The sequence below is a fragment of the Nanorana parkeri genome, unplaced genomic scaffold, assembly GCF_000935625.1.
Source record: "Nanorana parkeri isolate BGI_ZX_2015 unplaced genomic scaffold, ASM93562v1 scaffold194, whole genome shotgun sequence".
In the NCBI taxonomy this organism is placed as follows: domain Eukaryota; kingdom Metazoa; phylum Chordata; class Amphibia; order Anura; family Dicroglossidae; genus Nanorana; species Nanorana parkeri.
The window spans coordinates 1,652,118-1,680,084 of record NW_017306462.1 but is presented as its reverse complement, the minus strand read 5'-3'; the positions used below and the strand labels follow the sequence as shown (position 1 = coordinate 1,680,084).

At 40.1% G+C, this 27,967-nt stretch overlaps 1 protein-coding gene across 5 annotated transcripts in view; it reads left to right on the top strand.

The window, feature by feature from the left end:
* Positions 1-27,967, top strand: part of GRIK1 (glutamate ionotropic receptor kainate type subunit 1) — a 160,426-nt gene that overhangs the window by 50,717 nt on the left and 81,742 nt on the right. For all 5 annotated transcript variants that reach the window (XM_018555371.1, XM_018555374.1, XM_018555373.1 and 2 more), the window contains exons 4-7: positions 72-125; positions 4,000-4,173; positions 13,049-13,192; positions 14,974-15,081. In XM_018555371.1, the coding sequence (XP_018410873.1) occupies positions 72-125; positions 4,000-4,173; positions 13,049-13,192; positions 14,974-15,081 (480 nt within the window). The remainder of the gene's footprint in view (positions 1-71; positions 126-3,999; positions 4,174-13,048; positions 13,193-14,973; positions 15,082-27,967) is intronic.

Sequence of the window (27,967 nt, the reverse complement as noted above, 5' to 3'; positions counted from 1 at the left end):
TGTTCAGGTAATAATGTTTCCATTTATTTGAACAAGTATCTACAATTTTTAATCTTTTTGTTTGTTTTTAGATTCTCTCTATGGGGATGATGACTGAATATTATCACTACTTCTTCACAACAATGGTAGGAATCAAAACTGAACAATACTGTCGTAAAACATTATGTTCTATTGAATTTAATTGAATTTGAAGAGCATTAGGGGAGTCATTTAGACCGCATACTTTATGGAGATGAAGGTTGTATGAGCTCACATTGTATGTTCTTGTTGAGTTCTGTTCAGTTCATTTTGTACAGAGCTTAAAAGCACTACATGGATCAGCCATTAAAACAACCTCACCCATCCCTTGGCCAAATACATATTTACCTGTTTCCCATACCTGAAGCCTTCAGTTTTTTTACATCCCTTACACAAAATGTGGCCGTGTAGCCCCTGTGCAGTAGATCCCCATAGACGTCTGTGGGACTGTCTTCCGAGCCATGGGACATGGCCCTGTAACAGACCATCGGGAGTCTATGGGGAGTTACTGCTAGATATTAGTCGAAGGATGTAAACAAATTCTGACGGTCATGGGTGTTTGATACAGTAAGTATGTATCTGGAGATGGGAGGTTGGGGTACTTTTTTTGCCCCCTTCCTCTAGGTTAGGGGGAGGGGGCAAAAGAAATAAGTGCCCTTTGCTTAAGTTTTTTAAGTGTATTTATCCTTTATATGAAAAGGGACATTTAGAAGACATTAATGTTCACTGTGAATGACGAGTAGTTCTTTTTTTAATTCCCATAGGAGGGTTGGTGGTTTTACCATCCAACACTCCCAAAAGTGTTGCTTTACTGGCTGAAGTGCCGAGCTAACATGTGTGTGTGGGAATCGCAATCTGGCAGCACCTCTGTATGTACATCTACAGACTTCTTCCATCCTGTGTTTACTTGTAAAGGTTAATGTGGAGACAGGGTCTCCTCAAGCAACAAATTTAGGCTTTGATAAAAAGTCCCCCCTAACGTAATCTAAGCTGAAACCTCCCCAGCCCAGGGGCACACTTACTTCTCTCCTGCAGCATGAGCCTACTGTATTATTCCTCATCCTCTTTTTAGAAACATTTTCCTTGCTGCCTACACCTACACAGAAACTTCCCAATTATTGAATGGGGTCTTCTAACGATATGGGTACAACCCATTCAAGTCGAGATGTGGGCAGCATTAGAACATTTCGGAACTGAAGAAATAACCACTCTGGGAGGCTGTTGCTTTCAGAGTAAGGTATGTGGGCTCATGGGTGTGGCGGTTTCACCCTACAATAGGTTAGTATGGGGTAGGGTGTTGAAGCTGGGGAGTTTTTATCCTAACCTGGCTGAACCCACCCTTTAGGGGCTTTACTGCGTAGATCCCTAATGCTGAAAAATATTTGCAATCTTTTGTACCTGGCTCAGAGCTACAAGCTTTAGCAAAAACATTTTAATGCATTAGCCAACCATCTCCTGTGCCATTATTTCATTTTTTAACATCTGGAAATACTCGTGACTATAGGACAATATCTGCATTCTTTCCATGCAGCTCTTTAAATCTCATATAAACTCCTGTAAAATACCCTTTTCATCTGCTAACTGGGAAATAACTATTCATTATTATTGTGACATTTCATTATATTAGGCGTGAAATTTCGGTTTGGGTGCACCGAGTTCTTAATCATGATTTAATGACTCCCAATTCTTTATGACTCACTCTAATTATTGGACTCCTTATGTCCCCCTTGTAATTCTATTACAGTTTTCACTGCTTAGTTTCTATACAGTAAAGAGTAAGGGAGCCAAAGCATATAACGAGCTCCCTTCTGGGATTAAAGTGCTGAGCCTTAATTCAATTCATTTTCTCATTTCTGGCTTTAGTGGAATAACTTTGAGCTATGACGCTGCCTTAATAGCCTTCGTCTCTTCCCCTGTCTGATTCAAAGTCTTTCTATGTGCTCAAAGAAATGTCTAACTTAAAAGTATCAAAATATCATAGCAATAAGGAAATATGTGAAAGGGAATGTCAGCAAGTTAGACACATAGCAAAAACATATTTATCTGTCAAATGTTTGTAATTTTATTGAATAAAACTGGGAAGATGTGGAGACCCACAATGCTGACCTTTTAAAAATGCCTTAACATCGTTTTACTATGTTCAAGAGATCTGGAACAAGTCCCTTACCCTGACTGTTGACTTTTACACTGTTGCATCCTGATCACTATAGGAGAGGAAACAAAAAAATGCTTCCTCCTGCCTGCAGCAGACTGATGACATTATTTTAGCTTAGGATCAGAATTTCCAACTTCCCTCTGACTTTTGACACCACCATTCAGCTTTTTGTATCTCCTCTCCATCCTCAGAACATACTGTATATTGCTTGATGACTGAACTTCAGTGAGTTTATCATTATTCTGTCTCTGACCACTCCAGCTGGCAAGACCTAAAACATTTTAAAATAACTCCACTGTGCCCCACATTAGAATCCTATTGCCTCCCTTCTCCCACTCTCAGGCTGTTTTCTGGTATGCAGTGTATTATGAGAATAAAATGTGTAACAAAGTTCGCTATAATCTCCTCCCCCAGCAAAGCGATGTCCGGTGCTGACATCTTGGCTAGTCTTGTTGCGGTTTTAGCACCTTTAGTCATCTGGATTGGCTGGCTCTAGCTTAAATTAATCCTCTGCATGCACATGGGAGGGGAATTAAATCTCAGCTCCAAGGCATGCCCTGATTGTATACTGAGTAATGTAATTTAGTGTGCAGTGTTTTCTTTTTCATCTGCTTGGCTGGTGTTTGACTGTAAAAAAAAAAACAGTTGACAGTTTTAGCGCCCATATTTCAGTGCCATTGAAAATGCCAGGTCCACTTATCTTATTTATCACGTTAAAGTGGGATATTTTTTTTTTTAAGTGTTTTGCGGTGTTGTTTACCATCATGTGCTAATATGCACAGCACACCAGGTCTTCTTCAAGGTTCTGGGTTCAGCGTCTTCAGCCTCTTGGTTAACTAAGCCCCAATGACATAACTCCATGAGCCCCAATGACATAATGCGCATGTGCACGGGAGTTACTTCATCTTGGCATGCTGGGTCCCTGGACAAAAAAAAAAATGCTGACAGGCAGGTAGAAGCACTTTTGGCAGAGGCGGCTTACACAGTCTCTTCTGCTATTAAAAAAAAAGCCTGCCTGTCAGCAATATTTAATAAAAATACTTTACTTTCAGTTAAAGTTTACATATGAAGCAATTATAAATAATTATTCAGAATTGTATTTTTAAAAAACGTACTGGTACTGTATCATTGCTCTATTGCTGTTTTGCTTTATAGGACCTCACTATTAGACATGTGCGATTCGTTTCGTTCCGAATCGAAATTCTGACGAATTTTCGGAAATTCGGACATTCGGATGTATCCGAATTCCGAATTACAGACATAACGAATGCAAACGAATCTGAATTTCCATTTCCGAAATTCGGTAGCGGTAGTTCGAACGTTCGTTTCGTTTTCGTTTCTTATTCGTTTCGTTCGTTGGAGCAAAGTGACATTAGAGAAGGAGAAAAATATTTTTTCCCCCTCAAATGTCACGAACGAACGAAACGAATAAGAAACGAATAAGAAACGAATAAGAACAGAAAACGAAACGAACGTTCGACCTACCGCTACCGAATTTCGTCCGAATCCGAATTCCGAATCCGAATTGACTTTCACACCTGAATCCCGAAAACCGAAATAACACAAATCCGAATTTAAAACGAAAAGAAACACATTTTTTGACAGTGCACATGTCTACTCACTATCACCTAGGCGTCAACTTATGAGTACATTTTAATAATTTTCCCAAATAAACTTACATTCACACAGCCAATGCTTTGTGTGTTCACAAGCATATAAGATAACTATGCTCATCCTTTAGTATCTTGCTTTAATAGACAACTGATAAAATAACTATTCTTATTTTTGTAGCAGTGACGTGATGTATGTTGTATCTTTTCTACCAGGACCTGTTTGCCCTGGACCTTGAGCCATACAGATACAGCGGCGTGAATATGACAGGATTCCGCCTTCTGAACATTGACAATCCTCAGGTGTCATCGGTGGTTGATAAATGGTCGATGGAACGTCTGCAAGCGCCACCCAAACCAGAGACTGGCCTTCTGGATGGAATGATGACTGTGAGTGGAAATTAAAGTGGCTATAAAAGAAGAAGACCTTTTTGTGTGTATGCTTTAATGTCAGACAGAGCAGCAATAACTGATATGTGTGTTTTGCTGAGCTGGAACCTATGCACATATGGTTTTCTAACCCACCTATTTTTCAGTCATGGCACCCCTTAAAAGTATTCAAAATTTCAAGGCACCACAAATGACTGGGGTTGCCTGCAAAATTTATACCAGACCACTATCCTTCATAAGGGCAGGATTCCCATGCACACAAAAAAAAAAACGTGGAGTCCCCCCTCCTTCACATCAGAGTCCGCCCTTTTGTATCAGAAGCTCTGTTTCCCATCAGGTGCCCCCTTCCCATCGGAGTCCCCCTTTCACATCAGGAACACCCTTTCACATGAGAGTTCTCAGTCCTCCCTTAATATCAAATCTCCACCACAGTGCGGCTTTTAATCTCCACCACAGTGTGGCTCCAGCATCATCGCAGAGGGCTGGAGGCGAAGCAGGTCTGGACAGAGGTGGATTTCTATCCTTCTCTGAATGCGGCCTGCCCTGGATTAGCAGCATGCATTTCCATTGTGCTGATGGCCGCCTCACCTGCACCATGAAACTGCATGACGCTGTACAAAAATTTGAAAGCACCCCTGACAAAGCCAGAAGGCACACAATGGTTGAAAAAGGCTATTCTAACGTTTTCCTCATGAATAAATGAACCTTTCAATGGTTTGGGGTCAATTCTGTTTTAACATTATAAATCTTTAAGTTTTAAATGGATGCTTTATATCTGTTTCTATTACTATTTATAAAATCTTTGTTTTACAAATAAACATTTTATAGAGCCATCTATATTACTAAGTTGATGGGGGGAAAAAAGCACAGTCCTAACAATGCACTGGCCATAGCTTAATATAAAAATTGCCATGACATTAATATATTATTGCTGCACCAGCATTATTTCCAGTTTACAAACTGATTAATAGTCTAGAGCATCTGGTGGTGCACAGTGATAATGAGGACTCAGATTTACACCACTATCCGTTGGCCAGCTCTCTTAATAAACACTGCACATTTATACAATTACAGAGAAGAAATATTATCCACAGCTACAACTCTGCTTGTTCTTTTCGTTGTCTATGCAACAGGAAAAATGAAATTCCCTGTTTGACTGAGCTCCTTAAAGCTGAACTACATACTGTAATACATTTATTAAAATGTATTCCTTAATAGCCGTAATATTTAAAAACAGTTTGTGTCCACCAAATGACTTTGCTAGCCCAGATATTACCATGTTAAAGTAGCCATGACATCATCACTGTGCCTGTGCAGAGAGCACAGCTGTGGGAGGGACCCAGTAGGCCCCACCCACTACAGGTCTTTTTTACAGGAAGCTTCTGTACAGATACAAAATTTCATGCGGGATTACTGCACAGATCTGGAAGAAATACATAAAGCTCACCGAGATTCAAGTACAAATCTACTTGGCTCTTGCATTTTAGACAATATTTTCGTATCGTGGAGTTCCGCTTTAAAGATAATTAGTTAACAAATAAATAAAGAAAACTACTGCAAGTATAAAGTTAGGCACCTGAAGATCCAAGTCCAATTCTGGCAGTCAAAGCTCACCTACCCCTTTCTGCCTCCTGCACTTTCCTATTGCCCATTAATTCTGATCATCATAATGATATGGTATAGGATTGTTGAGGTGAGTAAAGGCAAGCTCTGACACTACCTGTCAAATATTAAAGCTTTGCTTGACAGAGTGGCCATCACTTGGTCTACCATGTCGGGTTGATAGCATGTACGTTACCACTCCTGGTGGCTGAATGGAGCTGCCTGTAGTCTCAGTGGCAGCCCTATTGTTTGAATTAAAGTTGCTGCTGCCAATTACAATTCCAGCCCTATAGGAGATCTTTATATCAAATCATATAGAGATCCATTTACCCCAAAACGCACTTAATGTTTTTATTGTTTGATCAAATTGGACTCTTTCACCTTTAGGTTTGGTGCCCTTTATTTCTGAACATTGAGTCACTTCTGGTTACCCAACAAGGGAGGCCTGTTTTGTTTGTCTTGCCTTTTGTTTGCCTTTCCAGGGCCAGTGAGCTTATTTGCAAACTTGACTGCATCTGGACAATAGAAACCTATGGCTACACATGAAACAAGCATATATGCAAAGCTTCTCAGGAGACAGACCAATAGAACCCTATGGGAAGATATTTAGGAGATAGTCCTTTTGAACCCTATGGGAGAAACTCAGAAGGGAGCCATATAGAAGCCTACATGAAGCTACGAAAAAAAAGCATTCAGAGCCCTTTGGATACCCGCACAGACCTATATAACCGTATGAGAAGCTTCCTAGATACAGCACTCTAGAAACCTAAGGAAAGCTACTATGTGGACACATCTATAGAGTCCTATGGGAAGCTACATGTGTGACAGACCTATAGAACCCTACGGGAGGGTGGCTAAGTTGGCTAGGTTAGCTCAGTGGGGTGTGTGTGGGTGTGTGTGTGTGTGGGGTAAGAATAAATGCATTTTACCTAAATTCTTTAAAACCAGCATGCAGGATTTGTTTTAAGCAATAAAGATTTATTGTAATTGTAGAAGTACAAAATTCCAAAAATCCAAAAGCAATAATGGTATAAAATCAGAAAGTGCAAAAAATACAAAAGGCAATAAAAGTATAGTCAGAAAAGCCATTCCCTCATGGGTGTTGTGAACTATATATTGTGAAGTTTAAGGCGAATTTGTATCATCATACTGATGAGGATGAAGATCTTTAAGGTTTAGGAATCTGAGGTGAGTAACACCACAATTCAAATGGAATCTGCTTGTAAGAGGTTATGGGCAAAGCTCAACTAGAAAGAAAGGAAAACTGTGGATAAAAAAGGTAGGAAATAAAGAGGAAGGGATAGAGAAGGTAGAAAAGATATGTCTCTAAAAGGTGAACTCTATAATTTAGAGCTTTGAAGAAATTAAGTATCATATGGTCTTCTCTGATGCACACAGTTGGCCAGATACTAACCTTAGAGATATTGTAAGTGGTCTGTATCCTTATAAATAAGCCATCAGGCCTAAGCTGTGGCGAAGAGTAACTATCTATCACAGCATGCATGATTTCATAAAGGAATCTTAGATAAGATTATATAATACTAATCTAAGATAATCATGGAGGATTCCATTGCTAATCTTTTATTCTGAAAAGTCTACATTCTGATTCCTTGTCCTGAAACAAGCATACAGATGAGAAACTAACAGGGTTATTCACAAAAAGGTGAAGAGTTTGGAGAAGGCAGAAAAAGTGAACTATCCAAGACAACATTGAATCGTTCAAGAAGCTTTTGGACGACTTCCTGAGAAACGGTAATATACAGGGGTACAAGTACTCCTAATAACGAGATGACTCAGGGATCTATACACACACACACACACACACACAATAGGTTGGACTTGATGGACATGTGTCTTTATTCAACCTCAAATACTATGTAACTATGTAACATAACGAAACTGGGAAGTGAGCTGAATTGGACCATTTTTCCAGATCAGCTATGTTGTCCTAGAATGTTCACTTCTCCTGCCTTCTCCAAACCCTTCCCCCTTTTGTGAATAACCCTGTAAGACTGCTCCAATTTCACTTCCTGCATACGTACGCCAAATCATTGAGCAGGATGTCCTGATATCAGAGAATGGCATGACCATGGCCAGGTAAATAGCATTATCAGAAATGGTCATCCCTGCGTTTCTCTTAGGACACGTTCCTTGAAAACTAGCTGTCCTGAAGTGATATGATGTGATAAAGCTTCCCGAAATTAATGTTTTTTAACAAATCTTTCCTGTGGCAAAACACATGCGTTTTTACTTAAGAAAAATGCAAATTATGAGCGGGCTTTTAATCCCGGTAAGAAAATTCATATTCTCATATTAAACAAATAGCAAACAAAATATGGATATTTATAGCTTTCCATTCCTGATAAGGTAATTTCCTTGTAAACCTGGAATCTAATGAGGCCACATTTCATATCTAGAGCTCTCTTCTGCACAAATGTATCGCCGCAGAGAATTATTGGAATAAATAGGCGACATATTACAGTTGTTATTATTATGACTGTTATAAAAGAAAAAGGCCTAAATGTTGTTTGCCCTAGATCATCACAGTATATATTGTATTTAGTATTTGTCCTATGTAGCTGCCTTCTGTGCATCTAAAACTAGGCAGATAGGAACTTAATGACGCATTATATAGCAAAATCACCTTTTTTTGCAAAATTGTATGGCTTTTGATGCCTCCTATTTTAATATAAAGCATTATCTGTGATGTTTTCATTAAAAGCTATTGAATGATAGTGTCACGTTTTCTAGACACATAGGAGCATGAACAAAGGGAATGGGTAATGAAGGGTGGAGAGATATTCTACATTAAGCTCTTAAAGGACAGCTCCGGGCAAAACACTGAACTGAGAAATAAATAAGCCATAAGAATAGCTAATCATACATGTCTGCATGTTGTTTTTTGGATGTGCTTCGGTGGTAGAGATACAGTATATATCCTGTTTGGTGGTAGAGTTATAGATCCGGACCTTTCAGAATAGATCAAAATGGGGCAAATCCATTGTAAACCAAACGTCACTCTCAGTTTCACCATATTTGTTTGTTGCTATCCAATGTGAGGGATTCCCTAGTGGATACACAATGTCAAAAACATAAGTGGAAGTCCTAACAGTGTCATAAATGAAATTTAGGAGTTGGAAAATGTGCGAATGTCATTGGTGACTTTTATAGTGTAGGCCAATCCCCCCATTCAGTTGTCATGGGATTGTCGGTTAAGTGTTGTGGTATCATATATATGACACCCCTGCTCACAGCTCACGTGCTGCAGTGATTCGCCAAGACCAGGCCTAACTGGTAGACACAGTCATGTTGTGGCACCGCTAAGTCCCATATGTATATTTAAAGCTGAACTACAGGCACAATCATTTTATTAGCATTAGAGGGGTTAGTAGCTAGTTACCTCTCCTGTGTTGCAAGCACAGCAGGAGCTATACTATCTGGCAAAACTAAAACACAGTTTTTTTTAAAGAGAACCTGAATGCGGAAGCTGCACTAAAAAAAGCAGACAGAAGATCAGGGACCAGTCACCATTATTGGTGGTGTTCTCCCAGCAGATAATCTTTTCCCCAGGACTGCCTTACCATGCCTTATTCTGCACTGTGTCTCTGTGTGAAGGCATGCATCTTGGTAGAGTAAAATTGCTTTGCTTCCTCTACATTGTCATCCTGGTGGTCTGATGGCTAATAGAGGAATAATCAAGAAACAGCAGATGAGGTTTAGAAAGCCCAGATCCACAAAATGAATGAAGAATAATCAGGGAGATCCTTGCACTTTAGCTTTCCCTCCAGCAAGGAGAACAGTGAGCAGCACAGTAGTAAATTTCAATCAAAATCTGGTGAGACTAGCAGTTAAATGCAGCAGTGCCTTAGATCTCATCTCACACAGCATATACACTGAGTGGCCAGATTATTATGACCACCCCATCAGTATTTTGTTGGGCCACGAGATAACTCCACGAGATGACTTTGTAGGGCCGCCTCGTGACTCCACGAGATGTTGAAAGGTGATGCGAGGAATCTGACACTGCACTGTTGCCTTTCTGTTGTCTTGTACCAGTCTTGCCACTCTCCGTTGTGCCCTAACATTGACAAGTCGCTGACGGCCACAATTCGCATGTTCAGACCCAGATTTTCGGCTGACAGTCCAGTCTTTAAACACTTTAACAACAGCTGCTCTTGAACATTTAACGAATTCTGCTGTTTTGCTGATACTCGCTCCATGGCTCCGAGCGCCTACAATCATCCCACGTTCAAAGGCTGTTAAATCGCGTTGTTTACCCATATCTTCAGAATAAAAATTACTTCTACTGTCGTGGTAAACAACCTGCTTCCCTATTTATAATGGTCTGGCCCTCTAGCAACTTCAGCACGAAATTATAGCTAATTATAGCTAATTTGCCTACAAACGTCAGGTGGTCATAATAATCTGGCCACTCAGTGTATACTGCTATAGGGATTAAAACACCCGAGTGCCTAGGCACAGGAAGTGCACTGCTGTTTTTCCAGCAGGAATGCAAGATAAGTGAGGACAGGTTCACACCTGCGGAATGCTGTGCAGTCACGGAGTCGCCCACCACCAGCGATCGCGCTGGTGGTGCCATTATTTTCTAATAGTACCCCAGTCATGCCGGGCGGATCGCACTGTTTCCCGCCGCGATTCCGCCGGTACAGTCGAACACGATCACAGCTAAAATAGCCGCACGCCGTGTGTCGCAGGAAAAGGTGCGTGTACCTTTTTTCTGTGATTGCCACACAGATGTAACCCTATTGAAATCAATGGGGACGTGCTGTTTGCAATTGTGCACAATCTCACAGTCCTGGGACACGTGTCCCGGATCGTCCAGGTCTGCACCAGCTATGAGGCTACAGCTCAGGCACAATTAACATTTCTAAATGTAACATTGACAGTCCTTACTTTTTGAGATGAGGTCCTTTTTGCTCTCTATGATAAAAAACCAACCAGAATTGTTTTAAGGTAGAGGTAGCTAGCTAATAACCACTCTACAGTTATTAAAATGATATACATTGCCCTCAGCTTTAACTACAATCTTTACATAGTAGTTTTTAAAACACTGACGTACATTGATAATTGACTTTTATGTTTAACTGAATACAACCACATATGGTATATCTATTCAAATGTAAAACGTAAAATGGCTCCAGGATTTTCTTTCAGTTATAAGATGTAATTCAGCTGGGGCCTCTTCCATGCAACTAATAGTTTTTGTTTTATTTTCACCTCCCAGTGTCCAACTGAAGGTGTGATTTGATGGCAACGTATCTAACCTTGATCACAAAGCCCTGTAGCTACTCTTTCTTTTTCATTCACCTGTGGTAGAAGCTATTTTAACTTAATGTCTGCTTTGTTGACAAGCTGAAATCCAGTTGTATATTTATCAAACTGCTGTGACTTCCAGTCTAATATTTATAGCCTGCTGATGTAATATACAACCTTGACAACAAGACCAGAGCAGTAACATAACCATCTGACTTTTTAAATTACAGTCAGTGCTGGAAGGACAGAATGCCTGTATGATCTGTTTATACTCTTTGTGCTTTGTACTTTGTGACTTTTCAAGCTGCCTCCTTGTATCCTGCCTTCTTAAAGGCCAACTCAACCCAACACTGATATCTCTGTTTTGTTCTGTTGCTGGCAAATTGAGTTGACTTATATCTCTCCTAGACTGCAGTGGTGAGATATTTCCTGCAAAATTCTCAGTTCCTCTCAAGTGCTGTGGCTTTTAATAATAGTGTCCTGCTCCCTAGCTGTGAAAAGATTGGCACTGTTATCATGGGCTAGTGGGAGAGAGAGGATACACAAACTAATGCAAAGAAGTCTTTGATGATGTTAGAAATAGACCATTAACTGATAATCTAGTTGTTTTTATGAAGGTATCTCAAAACAATGATTAGATCAACATCAAGTATTTCCTCTAGCACACAAAGTACTGCAAGATCCACCTGGCTATTGGGTAGACCACTGGTCAACACCAGTTTGTTCACTGCTGGGCTTGAGTGAGACCCACCCTTTTGCTAACCTAGAGAACACTATATGGTCAAACGTTCACATATATTTATTCATCACCCGACTATCACATCTGTATGAACTGTTTGGACATCCCATTCCAAAACTATGGGCATAAGTATGGAGTTGGCTCCCCTCACTATCACATTCCCTGCTTTTTTTTTTTTAAAGGCTTTTCATGATATTTTGAAGCGTGTCTGTAGGAATGTGAGCTTATTCACCCAAAAGAGCATTTGTTAGGTCTGGTACTGATGTTGGACGGGAAGACCTTGCTCAAAATTGACATTTCAATTCATTACAAAGGTGTTCAGTAGGGTTACGTTCAGGGCTCAGTGCAGGCCACTTGAGTTCCTCCACATCAAAATTATCAAACTATGTCTTATTCGAGCTGGCTTTGTGCACAGGGACACAACCATGCGGAAACAGAAAAGGGTCTTCACCAAACTGTTAACATAAGGGGGGGGGGGGATCCACAATTGTCTCAAATGTTTTTGCTGTAGCATTAACAGTACCCTTCACTGGAAACACCTGAACTCAAAACTTTTAGCCAATTAGTGTGAGTGGATCCATATTTTCTGTTGTGAATATTCTGTACTAGGCGCTTCATGGCTGTGCTACAAAATTGAGAGGTACATTATAATTGTTTGCTGTAGACATGTCACAACAAATCAAGGAACTATAAACTTTAAGTGAACTTCTGTTATAAACCATGTAGGGCAAAGCAACAAGCTTACATCAGTGTCAGCACCCGCAACTGGAATTAGTGGCCTGACTTGGAGCTTGCAAAGGACTGAGAATACTCAATCCACCAGCACTGGGTGCCTTAGTGGCCAGTTGCCAAGTACCAGCGTTGTTTCATGGGAGGAAAGGAAGTAATTTACACACTTGCTCATACTTGGAAATACTGGGTATGTTACTTTTCCTTCCCCGTGTGTATGGAGTTGCAGGGAAGTACATGGAACTGCAGAAGCTAGCATTAAAGTAGATCTGTTGCTTGACCCTACATCGGCAAATTAGAGGTTCACTTTTAAAACATAAAATGCTAACTGAAGATAATATTTTTGTGTAAGAGCCAAGTAGTGCATGCCTTGTGGTAAACAAATAAAAAGTAAAAAGAAGAGCTTTCATGAAATACCCTTCGGCATGAATGGACTTTCCACTAATTGTGAGTGGCACGACAGACAGAGGCACCTTTGTATTAGTCATGGGTATTATAATAAAATATAGTCTGTCTATGTCCCCAATACAGACAGATGCAGCGTTGATGTATGATGCTGTCTACATGGTCGCGGTTGCCACACAACGAGCCACACAGATGACTGTCAGCTCTCTTCAGTGTCATCGGCACAAACCTTGGAGATTCGGACCCCGTTTCATGAATCTCATCAAGGAGGTATGTCAGCCATGTTTCCTTTGTCCTAAAAGGCAAGTAAAACCTGAATTTAAAAAAATATGACTCATGTTTAAAGAGAATTTGTACATTTTATAAAGTTTAACTCCAGATATAAAGTATTTTGCATACTTACATTGGTCCAGCTTGGGCCAACGTAAGTATGCATATGATATACCTGGTTGGTCCACAGGGATCCTGTAAAGAACTGTAGTAATGATCTTCTGAGTTCTGTATGGTGCTGAGAGGCTTCTTCCCTGCTCTGAAAACACAAGGAGTTGTTAGCTCGGCATAGCAACCTTTCACAGAATGCATAGTATTTTTTATCAATAAATGCAAGGCTATCTCTATTTGGATAAGAGGTGGTGATATATGGAGGCTTCAGTACTAATTCAGGCGGCTTGTATTTTCATAAGGGGGTCAGCAATGGCAACCTCTATATTTCTGTCACTACACGATCAATTTAAAATATCTGTCACTTCATGTAATGCCTGGCAGGATGGGGTGCAGGAGGTGATATTGCTAGATTGGATGTAGGAGACTAGGAGGATTGATATAGAACAGATTTAAAGTGTATGTAAACCCAAACTCTAATATGTCCAGCAGGTCTCACTATACACTCCTCACATTAGGCCCAGATTCACTGCACTTCATCTCTCTTCACCAATCTGCACACTTCAGTGAATCTGGTCTATGTCTTTTGTTTTTTCACAATGCCATTTTCCTGTGAATCTCTGATGTCCATATTTGTAACCCATTCAATAGGAGATTGTTAAGCATTATGCCAGTTTTTAGAAAACCTTGACTCCCTGTTGTTATACATGACCAGGCACATTTGCATGGGCTGCTAAGCATAAATATGTATTCCGTGTCTCTGTAATAAAAAGTTACTGCCTGGTCTTTAATTTTATGGAGCAACAAATATATATTTCTGCACTTAGTTTCATGAGGAGAAAAGTAATGGAACTGAATTTTGTAATACTCTGGATAATTAACTGTGTTTTAATGTTTCGTACTATCAAACATCATTAAATGGGTTTATATTGTTCACCTTGACTGGCATATCTGTTACATGGAACAGAGGCAGGGATAAAATATTCATTAATTATTAACTGCCGATCTCCCTAACTAGATAGCATCAGGAAGGCAGGACATGTCATGTGGCATCACTGAGGCAGAAGGGGTCATATGGCATTCCTGATCCAGAAGAGGTAACTTGCCATCATAGAGGCAGAAGGGGGTCACATGGTATTCCTGATGCAAGACAGGTAGCATGGCATCACTACTTTGGAGTGGTCACTTGGCATAACTGGAGCAGGAGGTGATATGACATGGCCTAACTGAGGCAGGAGGGGTTTTATGACATCACTGGGGCAGGAGGGGCCACATGGCAAAACGTCAACAGGATGGGTCACATAGCATGATTGAGATTCATCTGACTGTGCTGTGTGGTAGGGCTGTGTAAATCATGGGAATGGATATACCGAATTACAAATCCATTTCATGTAAAAAGAAACAACCCTCATATGTATTTCACTAGTGTGTTTGGCTGTTTGCCTGGAGGTCAGCTTTATATTATAAGCACAATGTTTATGATAAAATGTAAAATTTACCATACAAACTAGAGATCAGCTCACTAGGAAGGTGTATATATATATATATATATATATATATAAATTACACAGTAGGCAGGAAGCTATGTACAAAAGTTTGTGTGTTGGAAGAAAGAAGTGATGGATAGTACGCTGAGCTTTAAATATCTCTTCCTGTCTATGTGTCCCCAGGCACGCTGGGATGGTTTGACAGGTCGGATCACCTTCAATAGAACGGACGGCTTGAGAAGAGATTTTGATTTGGATATTATTAGCCTGAAGGAAGATGGCATGGAAAAGGTACCAAAAGCTTTTTTTGCTTTTAATCTCAATGCTTCTTTTACAGACGAGGCCACACATTGGGAAGATTTCACTTAGGAAATGTAGTTCTCTTTTAAAGCCTCAGGATTTATATCAATATCCAGGCTGTCTTCGACTAGACAGCAATGTCAGGGTGTCCTATTGTCTGTGTTAAGTATGACAATCAAAGGCTTAAAAAGTTGAATGTATTTGGTGAAAATATAATTACATTGCAAATGTGTATAAGTATTAGCTGTGCTGTTGGTCTGTGCCGGTGTGATTTTGTTTGTATGTGTGTATATAAAGGCTCAATTGTAAATTCCAGGAGAAGCCTTATTTTTTCATTCATTGCACAAGTGCTAAAATACGGATCATTATAGCACATTACTGGGAGTAGTATCTTACCGTTCATCAGCTCCCTCTCCCACTGAAGCATCCCACGACCCTTAAGGAAAACAAATTCTGTAAAGTTGTATGTTTTCCAAGTGTGTTAAATCTGATCATGTGACATCACAGGTGCTCTTCAACCTCTTCTTTCTCTACCAGTGGTTGATTCCTGAATGCTCTATGCCCTCTGCAGCATTCTTCTGTGAGTTCAGAAAAGGAGGTGGGCTCTTGACGTCCTGGGCTCACAGGAAATGGGTTAAATGACGCTACATGTCATTAAACCCTGAGGGTCTATTCACACCAGCCACTGTGCAAAATGTGGTGCCTGACACAGGGCCAATGCTCCAATCCCGGAAAATCACACTGTGTGCTTTTTTTTAGAACTTTATTAAAATGCCACAAGTGATCTTTCATTCAGGTCTATGGCCAGGCAGTTGTTCTGGGTCTCGTCCCACTGCGCTGAAAAAGAGTAAGGCATGCCGTACTTTTTTTCCCAATGTTCACCACTACGTTCCCACCACAATGCGGTGATGTGAAAGGTGTCCATCCATGACAAAGCAAATTGCCTTGTCTTGCATTGGGGCTGCAGTGGAAACAACGTCCAGTGCGGCCCTAACACATTGGGTGTGAATGGACACTATAGAAGAGCAATTCTGTATTAGTGAGTGGATGAATCTGCATGGGGCAGTGCAGGAGATTAGGTGAGTGTAGCAGTCAGAGCTGCTTTTTTATTTTTAAAACATGATGGAGAGTAACTTTATTTTTTTTTGCCCAAGCTGGACCTGGGCTTTAGGGAACACTTGCTATGAGCGAAACATGGAGCCTGCCACTGCTTACCTCTGAAAATGCTAGTTGTCTGGCTGTCATGCTGATCCAGTGGTTTCAGTATTCTGAACTAGATCTAGCATGCAGGTTAAGGGCTGTGACTGAGAGGGTTATTCACAAAGCTGCAGAAGGCAGCCGAGTGATTAACCAACCCGAAGTGAAGTGAGCCGAACGCTGTTCGGCTATTCTCTTCAGGCTTGCACGGCTGATTCTCAGATGAAAGTTGTCAGTGGTATATATACCTGTCTCCTTACGGGTTTTCCTTAAAGCTCAACTGAACGTTTTGTTTAAATCAGTAAATTACAGGAACATCAAAACAAAAGTTTTGCAAAGTCTTGCAAGAGCAAAAGGGTGTACATGCTGCAGTGAAGGACTCTTGCAATCTGTGTGTAAGCATTGGTCTCTCCGCAGAGGTCCAACATGCCCCCTTCTGATCACGAATGCTGAATGGAGAACTGTGGCTCTGACACAAGGCAGGTGAGACCACTGATTCCACTTAGAGAGCAAGGACCCTTCTCTACACCATGCTGCCAGGGGACAGTGTTTTCTTCTCATAATGTGGCTGTTTTTTTAAAGGAAACAAACTATAAGACTTTCACACTTTTTTTTTAAATAATAAAGTTTTATTGGTTTTAAATGTTACGTACAACAAGTACAAAATACTTGTAACAAGTACAACAAGTACAATAAGTACAAATAACATGGAAGTATGTGGGTGGCAAGACCCCTTTTTGTTTTGATGCTACGGAAATGTATTTGGCTGATTTCAACTAAAAAGTCTGTTATATCCGTAAAAAATAAATTAAAGCAACTGGAATTGCTGTGTTTTTCTTGAAGACTTGAAGACATTTCACTGGTCATCCGACTAGCTTTTTCTGTTCTCTAAGAATTCAAGAAAAACACAGCAAGTCCAGTTGCTTTGATTTATATTTTGTTATACATATACCATGGCCTGGATGATTGAGAACCTTCACTGAAAGTTCAGTTTGACTTTAAAGCAGACCTAAATTCTCTATACTGATTTAGATCCCCAATTTCACCTTGCTCCTGCGTAAGATTGCATTGAAGATACCTCAAATATTCAACTCTAAGCTGGACTCCCTGCAGTGATTGGCTTCTTCCCTACAGGCTGAGGATAGAATCTGTAAAGAAAAGTGGGGAAGAGGGGAATTATTCTGATTTAGGAGGTCAGGAAGGATTTTTTTTCTCTTTTTTTCCCTCCAGTGTGGAATGCTAGGCAACGAGATTGTGTTTTACCTTCTCCTGAAACACAACTTCAGGAACTGTGGGATGATGTAAAAGGAACTTTCTAGGTGGAGTCATACAGTGTTTCCTCACCACTGCACATTTATTATGATTTGGGAGTATTTCCCCCTGCTCCTGGTATTTTTTTCTTCAGTGAAACGCGTTCATTTGAGCTACTTCTATCATTGATCTTGAGTTCTGTATATTTTCTTAGTTTATTAGAAGGTGTAAGAAGCTGCATTTTTGTACTGAGATCTGTAGAAGGATTACTCATGTGAATATCTGGAGAATTAATTTGGTCTGGTGACAACAGAAGCTTGGCTGAAATATAATCTCAGCCTGCATAGACTAAAGAAACACCTGGTGGGATATTGGATCCATCCCCATTCTATTCTACCTAATATTGAAAAACCAATTTGGATGGGGTTGCTTTTTAAAGAAAGTTAGTGCCTGTTAATTAATTTGGAATTACCGTAAATATTCTGTAACAGAAGGCAAGGGCTGGTTCTGTGTCAAATCTGTGCCTCCAAGAGGGCAGAGATACATGTCAATTTTTATAGTTTATTTATTTATAACATTTGTATTATGCAGACATAAATATATTATGAGATCTCTTTGCACTAAGAAAAGAAAAGAGGAGGGGAAAAAAATAACATATTTAAAGAATTGATTTATCTGACTACACAGACATTGGGGGGAATTTATGAATGTGTTTGCAACCAAAATTTTTAGGTGCAAAGACAAAAATGTCATGCTAACCGCAGAGTTTTATTTCTATTCTGTGTCTGTTTTTAAGTGTTCGTGAGACATATTCATGTTTGTGACTCACTGTACATGTTTTCCAACATTTCGCATCATATTTCAACTGCATGGTATTTGTGTCCAGCATTTCCGCAGTAAAAGACCCCCAAACTATGGAACATCCTAGAAAGCTCCTGAGCACTTAAAGTGTCGCAAAGATAATTCACCTTAATTTCCCCTAGTCAGCTGAGTGCCTCAAGGCTATTCAGCTGTCATCCAGGAGGTTCTGAGCAAGCGTGAGACAGTTTAGAGACAGTTTAGAGGGCGGGACAATTTTGAGACAGTTCTCCTTATCAAGGCATTTAGGAATGAAGCATAAACTAGGATAATAAATCTGACACTATACACAATAGAAATTAGGGATAGGACCATGACACTAATTATGTGATAACATTGATCTATTCCCCCTATTGTGCTTACTTTTAGAATCACTCAGGGAGTAGAGGGACAGCAGGGGTGTGGAATTCCTATACCCCGACCTCCAGGACACGCAGTTTTGGAAACCGGGCGGGTAGTTGTTTTCTACATCTAGCCCTGCTTTGGGCAAGCAGAGCTAAATGTACAGCGATGTCGTCGAGATCACTTGTATGCAGCCTGCAGTTCTGCCATTCTCTATTGGGGGGGACTTGGCCTGTGGGGGGCGCATTGAGGAACTTGGCCTTGGGGCAGCAGCGAGAGAAAATCCGGCCCTGGTTTTGATACTGTTATGCATACTCAGGAGCTAGAAGATGGTGTGTTATCAGCATGAGATCATGCAGTTATCTGGCAACAACTGTCAGACCTCAAGTGACTCTCAGCCCTAGAGTCAGACTCAGGTAAAATAAGTGAAAGTAAATAAAGGGGACAAATGTTACTCTTCCATAGGTAAAAATGTAATTGTGCCTAAACACTATCCTGAAAGGTCTAACTTTTTGTCTGGGATTCCTTCTGAAAAATAGCAATGCAATTCCTGCTATGTGAGTGTGCCTGGGCACCCCTGTGCATATAGTCTCATAGCTGTAAGGCACTGCTAGTTTTTGGAGATTTGGAGTGAGATTTGGTGATGTCACTACTGTGCTGCTCACTGTTTTCCTTGCTGGAGGCTCTGACATAAGGAAGTAAAACCCTACCTCTATCAAGATGGCCACCTTCATACAGATACACAGTGCAGAACAAGTCATGGTAATTCAGTAATGGGTAAAAGATCAGCTTTAGGGAGACCATGGGCAATACTGGTGACTAGTTCTTTGTTGCCTGGCTGCCTTTCCTTGAGCACAGCTTCCAGAGTTCAGTTCTCCTTTAAGATTGAATATTCGGATACTTACATTAGCCCAGTCGTGACTGGTTTAGTTGAGGCTGATCACATTCACATATATACGGCTTATAAAAATCCTATTAAAAAAAATACATTTTCAAGAGAAAGGTTGTTTAACTGTGACATCTTACCTTGAGATTTTATAATGTCCTTTGATCCAAGCTGTAAATTTTATTCTAGGTGGTCTGGCTGTCCCTATTTTTGCGCCTAAGAATAATTTTATTGAATGTCATAAACAATTGAATCTTTCTAGAGCAGCACAGACCCCATTAATGCACTGCGCAGTGTTCGCACAGTGAGATGGGAGTGCATTTAAATAAGAAAATCTTTTACCCAATTCTCGGCCGTGTTAACTTTTCCATTATGAAAATTGCACAGATCTGCTTTTATGAATATATATCCCCAACGGCTAGATTGGATGTAGCAGGCTGTATTATGACATATTTCCAGGGCTGTATTTCTCACAGCTTCCTCTATGTTTGTAGAGTAAACACAGCACTTTAACTGTCATTGTTAAATGCAGCAAAATGCTTAGCCTATCATGTTATTGTACACTGGGTCTTAACAAATGTTTAGGCATTGAATTAACAGGCAAAATGCAAATGTTTACTAGCATAAAACATGGCTCAAAATAAACACATGAATAAATAATAGTACAGCAAATTTTGTCTGTGAGTTATAACTTGTAAACACGACAAAGGATTTGTTAAGTGAATGGCTTTTCGAAATGTATAGGAAAGAAAAGCTGAACTCTGGAAGATATAAAAGACATAAATGAATGCTGCTCTAGATTAAATAATAAATCAATAAATATATTTTCTTAATAGTACAGTAGGAGACACAGGATGAAGAAACTCATGGGTTATGCTGCTGCCCCCAGAAAAAAGGACACTAGCAAACAAAGCTGTAAGGGCAGTCCAGTATAACCCTTCCCACTCCTAGCATGGTCCAGTTTTCTTTAGGAGGACAGACATCTTCTGTCCACTGAGAGAAGCAAACTCTTTCCTTAACGTTTAATCAAGATTCCTTTTTCTTCTAACACGTTTCTACAGTTTCTGATTACACGCAGCAGCCTGTCCTTCTCTATGGGAGTACACGGCCGCACGCCGCCCTACGCTCACCCGACCTGCACCTCTGTGCGGGTGCTGGTGTCCGTACTCGTAAGCTAACAGAATGGATCCTGCGTTGTAAGTACTGAATTTGACTTAGTATCAGCCTCTTGCAATTACTGTACAGCAGGACTCAGAAAGGGTAAGGGGGAAGCAGCACAAGGGGTCAATCAGTTGCAGTGCTCAGACCAGAGACATGCTGATAGGAAGAGAGAACAGAGTGACTGAGAGGAGAGCTCATCAGTGCATTGTTTCTCCTTTCACTGCCCATTTACTTGGGCTCAGGCTCGGGCAGAGACAAAACCTAGTTGTATTATTTAAAGTATGACAAAATGAAAAACTTTTTTTAGTTTTGAATAGAGTGATGAGGGGTTAGAACCTCTCTCTGGGTTTTACTGTTGTGTCCCAGTTAGGGAGATTCACTTTCTCATAATGTGATGATCACTAATCTCAATGGGAATGAAAGTGAGGGTAAATCCAAATTTTGAACAAGAATAGTGGGGAAATTTATGAATGGGGACACTTGTTATTGTGACAACTAAGAGGGGATTTCCCTCTAAATGGAAAGATATCTGCTCACTTCCTGTAGAGTCTACAGAACAGGTAATGAAGGGCAATCCCCTAATAAGACACAGATAGCAAAAGAAAAAACTGACACCAGTTTTAACCCTTTCCTACTCTATTTAAAATGAAAAAAGTCTACAAGTATGCTTTAACTGCAGCTCAATAAAATCAGGTCTCCTGCCTGCCAGGCAGAGCTGTGTAAATATCAGAACTGAATGAACAGAAGTACAAACCCTTTGGCAGGTAAATAGAAAATGCCTTCCATACCAATCTACCTTGCACAACCAAATGTAAATGGTCTTACCGTTTTCAGTTGAGCCCTTCCTGCCAGGCAACCTTATTAGATGAGAAATGCTGGGAAGGAGAGGAATTCTATAAGCAAGCTACTCTAAGGAAATATAAAACTAATATTCAATTAATCTAAGAGCAACCTCACCTGTATAAATTAGTGTCAGTAGCAAAATGCCAAGTGACAGAAGTTCCAGGGCTGAGCCTCACTAGGCGCTCCCTTTGAACATGATTAATGACCAAAGCTGGGAAAATGACACAGCCGCACAGTCAGAATTTTTCTTTAAATGTGGACGAAAATCTCTGTATAATTATTCCCATGGATTCTAAAACGGAGGCGAGTAAAATCCGGAAATCTCGCTTCTCCTGGGATAGTGGAAGCAAATGAATTTATTAACTTTCAGTTTTCTAAAATCACTGAGCCATTTAGCAAACATGTTGATGTAACCAGAACTAATATTGTAGTGGACACATCAGAAGAAGATCAGTGACCAACACTGCTGCCATAAAAAAGTTATGAGATTATTGGCTGGTCGGTCTTACAATACCTCACAGCTTCCTCAGAGGAAGAAGAGGGCCACCCTCCAGTGCAAAATACATTTACACAAAAGTCTCACCCTTGCCACATATCCATTTATGCAGACCATGAAGAATTAATGAGCAAAATACACATTTTCTTGCATTTACAGATGCATACAAGGACAACATCAACTAAAAAGGAAATAGTAAATAATACCAATAAGAAAACACACTAATGCATCTTTACAATTTTTGGAAAAGCTTTATACTAGGATCTAAAAATTAATCAATTCTATTGTTTGGGCATACAGTCTAGCAGCTAAAACACTTTGTAGCATATATATAGCAAATTTATTTGCATTATATCTTTAAAAGGTCCTAGTAGCGGGCCTAATAAGTTAGAGACAATGTTGCTTTGCCCATTCAGTACAAAGTGACAGTGATTGGGAAAAGGCCACCCCCTGACCCATCAATACTTATCTCTCCAGTGATCCCCCACTGCTCCTTTCTCCCTCAAAGCTGGTGTTAGAGCCTAGAGGGAGCAATGATGAAAACCTCTTTGTTGTGAAACAGTGCTTGGGCGATGGACCACTGGTCCCAAAAACTGTCACATGGGTGAAGGCCACAAAGTCCCTCATGCCAAGAAATGTCAAGTGTTTTGCTCTGGCTTGGGTAAAGGAAGGGATAGTGGGGGAGTATCAGTGGGTTCAGGGTCTTTTCACAGACCCTGTCACTTTGGCCATTGAAGTGGAATTCCAGGTAACACTTCTTTTTAAACTAGTTTTGGGTATAGCGAGGATGTGTTCGGTTAGGGGTCTTATTCCCTTTTGTAGAGATACAATATTACTCTGTTCTGGTGATAACACTTAGGAAAACTCTAAAATTTTAGAGTTGTCAGATCAGGATTAGAAGGCAAAGCTCATTAAGGGGACATAGAAAAAACAGCATCGGGCGCCTTTCCTGGTGCAATAAAACCTTTTAATTGATAAAAAAATATAAGGAAATGAATATACTCACAAAGAAAGCAAGGGTTAAATACATCAATTGGCAAATAATCCTTGGTGACTTTCCTAGTGTGGAAATGAAAAGGAGCTGTCAATGACCATCCAGAGGCTCTTCTTGAACCTGCAGAGTCACACTGACACAGCTGAACACGTTTTCGGGGACACACCCTTCTTCAGAGATGGATTGTAAGAAGTTTTTGGGATTGCTAGAAGTTTATTCTGGACAAAAGGAGGGTTACATTTGGCACTGGTCTGTGTGTTTTCCTTTGGAAATCTCCTAAAGGGGACACCTATGTCAGTGACAACCGTCAATGTGGGGATTCTCATCTGCTTACTTTCTCTGAGTCAGAGTGTGAGGGACAATTTATCAGTATGAGCACAGACAGCAATTCTCATCTATTCCTATTTTGTCAAAAACTAGAAAATAAATTGACTGGAGTGCCGATATCACCATGACTTTTATTTCTGCTTACATGGAGGTGACAGAGACACTATTTCTAATAATGATTTTGTATTATATACCGTATGCAGAATTCAGCTTTCTTCCTGCCATATCTTCTTCCTTCTCATTGGTATGACTTCCATTGTGCCTCTTCGTGCTACAGCTGACAATGCTGAAAATACATTAGTGTAACTGTTGAAAACCTGGCACAGGAAAGGCAAGAACATCTAACATTCCAAGTCAAATGTATTTCATCGACTGTCAGAAGCAAAAATGTTCAGCAGAGATTTTCTAGTGGAATGTCAATACTGTAGCAGCGAATGATCATTCTTCCTGGATAAATTGGAAGAGCATTGTTAACAAACACGCTAGAAGTGGGATGACATTTAATCTTTAGAAGGATAATAATACAGACAGTTTAAAACTTTTAGATCTAATATATAACAAGCACTTTCAAAAGGAAAATGCAAAGTGCAGGGCCGGATTTCCATCACTGGAGCCTTTGGCTTCCAAAGCAACCAACCACAGTCTTTGGCTTCCACTTAATATTTGCTGCTGCTAACCTAGGTTGGAATATTGTGACAATGACCCTTATTCATTAAGCTAGTTGCTGCATACATGCTAACTTTCGTATTGCAATCTTTTAAGTTACTATTTCCCCAACGCCCCCTAAATTCTTATGCTTATCTGTTTATGCTCCTGCCAGATCCACACTGTGCAGGACATAGGGAGCCACACAACTAATATTGCAAACTCTCCCGGCTTGTCCCTTGGTTCTGCTGCCCATGTGCAAAACAATCCTTTTTATAAATAGGGAAGGGCAATAAATTGCTGTAACATATAATAGATGGCATCATCATAGAAATGCATGGGATAGTGAGTTTGGGAGGATGCTGGCGGAAGAATATAACTTATTGGATAATTATACAAAAGTATAGTTACCCTTTAAGGCTTGCTAAAATGAAATACTATTATATTGACTGCGAGGCCATGATGACATGTCCTAAAGAGGAATTGAACTCTAGAAGCTGTGTCAGAAAAAGGGCAGGTAGATGGTAAAAGACTGGTCACCAGTATTGCCTGTAGTTTTCCTGCAGCTGATTTTTTTCCCCATTACTGACTTACCATGCCTTGTTCCACACTGTGTCTCTCTGTGGTTAACATCTCATTCTTAATGTTAAAAAGTTTCAGTTTCCTACAGAATCAGCTGGTCCCCTGAGCACTGGCCCTGATATCCTGGGTGGCTTTCTCAAGCAGAGCTCTATGGGACCACCCTTGTGTGTGCTAATAAGCTGTGTGTGTCTCTACAAACACACCAAATCAAGCCACTCCCCTCCGCCCTGGCTCCCTCTCCTCCCTTTTCCCTTCTTCAAGCTCGTAGATGAACAATTTCTGGAGATTGTGCTGTCTCTTGTGATCTTGTCCTGGACAGAAAGTTCTGGGAAGCTGAGCTGAGAGACTTTGAACCAGCTGTTAAGAAACACGATGACTTAAAGTGACATTAAACCCTCAGATTTTTTAACATAAACCAATACTCTAATGTGTGCCTTACTGTAATCCATGGTTGTTTCCCTTCTCTTTGCTGCTCTTCCTTTTAAATCCTCATGTCTTCTCATGCTGGGCAGAACTTCCCTTTTCAGCTCAGGGCCTCTTCCTGTAGTGCTGGCTCAGGTTTCAAGCCTATACAAACGTATACACAGACACCGTGTATCCATTCCTGAGACAAGGCAGTCTGCTGCAAAACAGAAGTTCTGCAGAGCATGAGAACAGATACAGATTTAAAAGGAAGAGCAGCAAAGAGAAGGGAAACAAACATGGATTACAGTAAGGCGCACATTACAGTATTTTTTTATGTTGAAAAATCTGAGGGTTTAATGTCACTTTAAGTGCTTGGTCAGAAATATAAATTAATACTTTGCTGGGTGATATATTTGTTTGAACTGGATTCGTTATTGAAAACAAGTTTGAGAGTTTAATACTACCTTAAGTCAAGTTGAGCAAGTGACAGTGGAAGATCTCTGTGCTCTCACGGAAGGACAGATCTCTCATCACCTGAATTGTTTTTAATTAAGCTTGTTGATGCTTTAATTGTGGCAAAATTTATTGCATCGGAGGTTGTTCCATTATTTGCTCTTGGACCTGTCATGAATGAGTGAGAGGGTACATCAGGTTCTTGTTTTATTAGTTATTTATTGGTACTATTATTTTGAGATATTTATACACGTTGTTAAAATGCAATTTGATAACATTCTGCGGCCTTATCAGTTCAGGCGAAGCCCCCTTGTGGTTACATTCCAGTACAATAGTTTATTCCAGCTCAAGACTTCATAACCTCTGCCATGTACAGCAGGAAATTCAGTTCTCAAAGTAAAGTAACAATGATTTTGTTAATATTCTTCAAATATTTCCATTGTTGAGCTTCTTTGGTGCTTATCTACCGCTCACATAGCAGCCAGCCTTGTAAATGTGAATGCAAATGAAATCCATCAGTCTACGGAAAATGCGAAAGGAGCCGCATCGCTCTTTTTGGAAAGTGTCCAAATCCATTTTTTCTTACTGCTGTTACCCAACCAAAATGCATTTGTTTGTGCCAGCTGCAAAATGATTTTCTTCTCTGTGACAACATTTACCAAGATTCACTTGACACCAGTCTAGAGCAATGAACACAAGACAAACTGTCTGAATGAAGAGCTAATGGTTTGTCCTCCAAAAACCGGATTGGTTTGTTTTATATTTAAACCCGCACTAGAAAAAAGAAAAATCACAGAAAGGAAACATAACAAAAAATGCTGTGTAGGAGGAGAGATAGACAACTTGGTTGCCACAAAAGATGAAGAATTAGCGTAGAATGCCAAACTATTTTAATAGCTTCGGATTGAGTGTGGGAAACATAGAACCCTGGCAGGTTTTATTGTTACTTGTGTCCTTGTTGGGTACATTTTCCCTTGCTATTTCTCTAGGAAACCATTGTAACCTGAATAAAAAGTTAGAGGACATCCAAATTGTCATGGTTGCCTTTGGAACAAAAGTAGAGGTGAAACAGTATTTTTCAGTGGGGACTCATGCTCTGTTTACAAGTACAACTGTTAAAAGTTGGATTTCATTTCACTTTGGGGAGAGGAGTTAAGAGCATATCTCCCTGATGGAAATGAAGACAGCAATAAAATTCTGACAGTGGCCTTTAAGAGATGCTGTCACCAACTTTAAACAAATTACAGGTAAAAGCACAGAAATATCAAGTATTTTTAAATGCTTACTTGTAGTGTTTTTCTTCCCTATAAACATTTTTAATTGACTTGCAATATGCCTCTGAATTTACTAGGGAATTGACATTCCAGAAAGTGTGAATTCCCTAGCACAATTCCCTCCTTCCTTGCTGGCCCAGCTTCTCCTCCCCTTCCCTCACCTCCATATATACTATAATATATAACAGCCTTTCTCAATCCCTTTATCATGGAGGAACCCTTGAAATAACTTTCAGGTCTCAGGATACCCTTGCTAATAATTATTATATATACAGCTCGTTAGACAAATGTTGTAGATATCATTTTCTCATTATTAATGATAATGAAATAAAACAAATGACAATATTGGCCAGAAAAGAAAGACAGACAGTAAAAATTGTAGTGTTCCCTCACCTTGAGGGTCAGTTGAAAAGTGACCCCTTACATTGACAGTCATGGAAGAAGTGCCTCCATACATTGGTAGTCAGTGAAGGGACCTAATACACTGATGGAAAATTAGAAGAACTCTTCTTACATTGGTGGTCAGTAGGAGGAAGGCTCCCTTTACAGATTCATGAAATGATCATTGGTGTCAGTTGTAGCTTATCTGAGAGGCACAAATAGTTTATTGCTCCTATCAACCTCTGCAGGAACCCTAGGGCTCCATGTAACCCTGGTTGAGAAAGGCTGCTAAAGGCCATAAATTAAGTAACAGTCTGCTGGGACAGCTGATAGCTAACATCACATCCAAGATGGTGGCGCCCAATAGCAGCCTCAATCTGGTGTCATGGTCTCTTCAACCCTTTCACACTGTAATCAAAATGTTTTGCTGGAGTTCTGCTGCATATTTTTTGAAGTGTTAGGTGCAATGCTAGTCCTTTGTGCTGTAACACTTGTGGATGAATTAGGTGACAAGTTTAGCTGTCATCAGAGAACATCAGATACATACATACATACATACATACATCAGATTCCCCTGCCTGGTAGTCACTGTAATAAAAATGTACAGAGATTATAGATATATAGGAGGAACTTTGCTAGTCTTGGGTGGGGCTTTATCAGTACAGGAGGAAAATCCCTTTAAAGTTCCAAAAACAAATTATTAACAGCCATGCCAGCCTTTTCTGCCTACCGTCATGACAATATATAATTTTCTGCAGCTCAGTTTAAATCATGCAAAACCA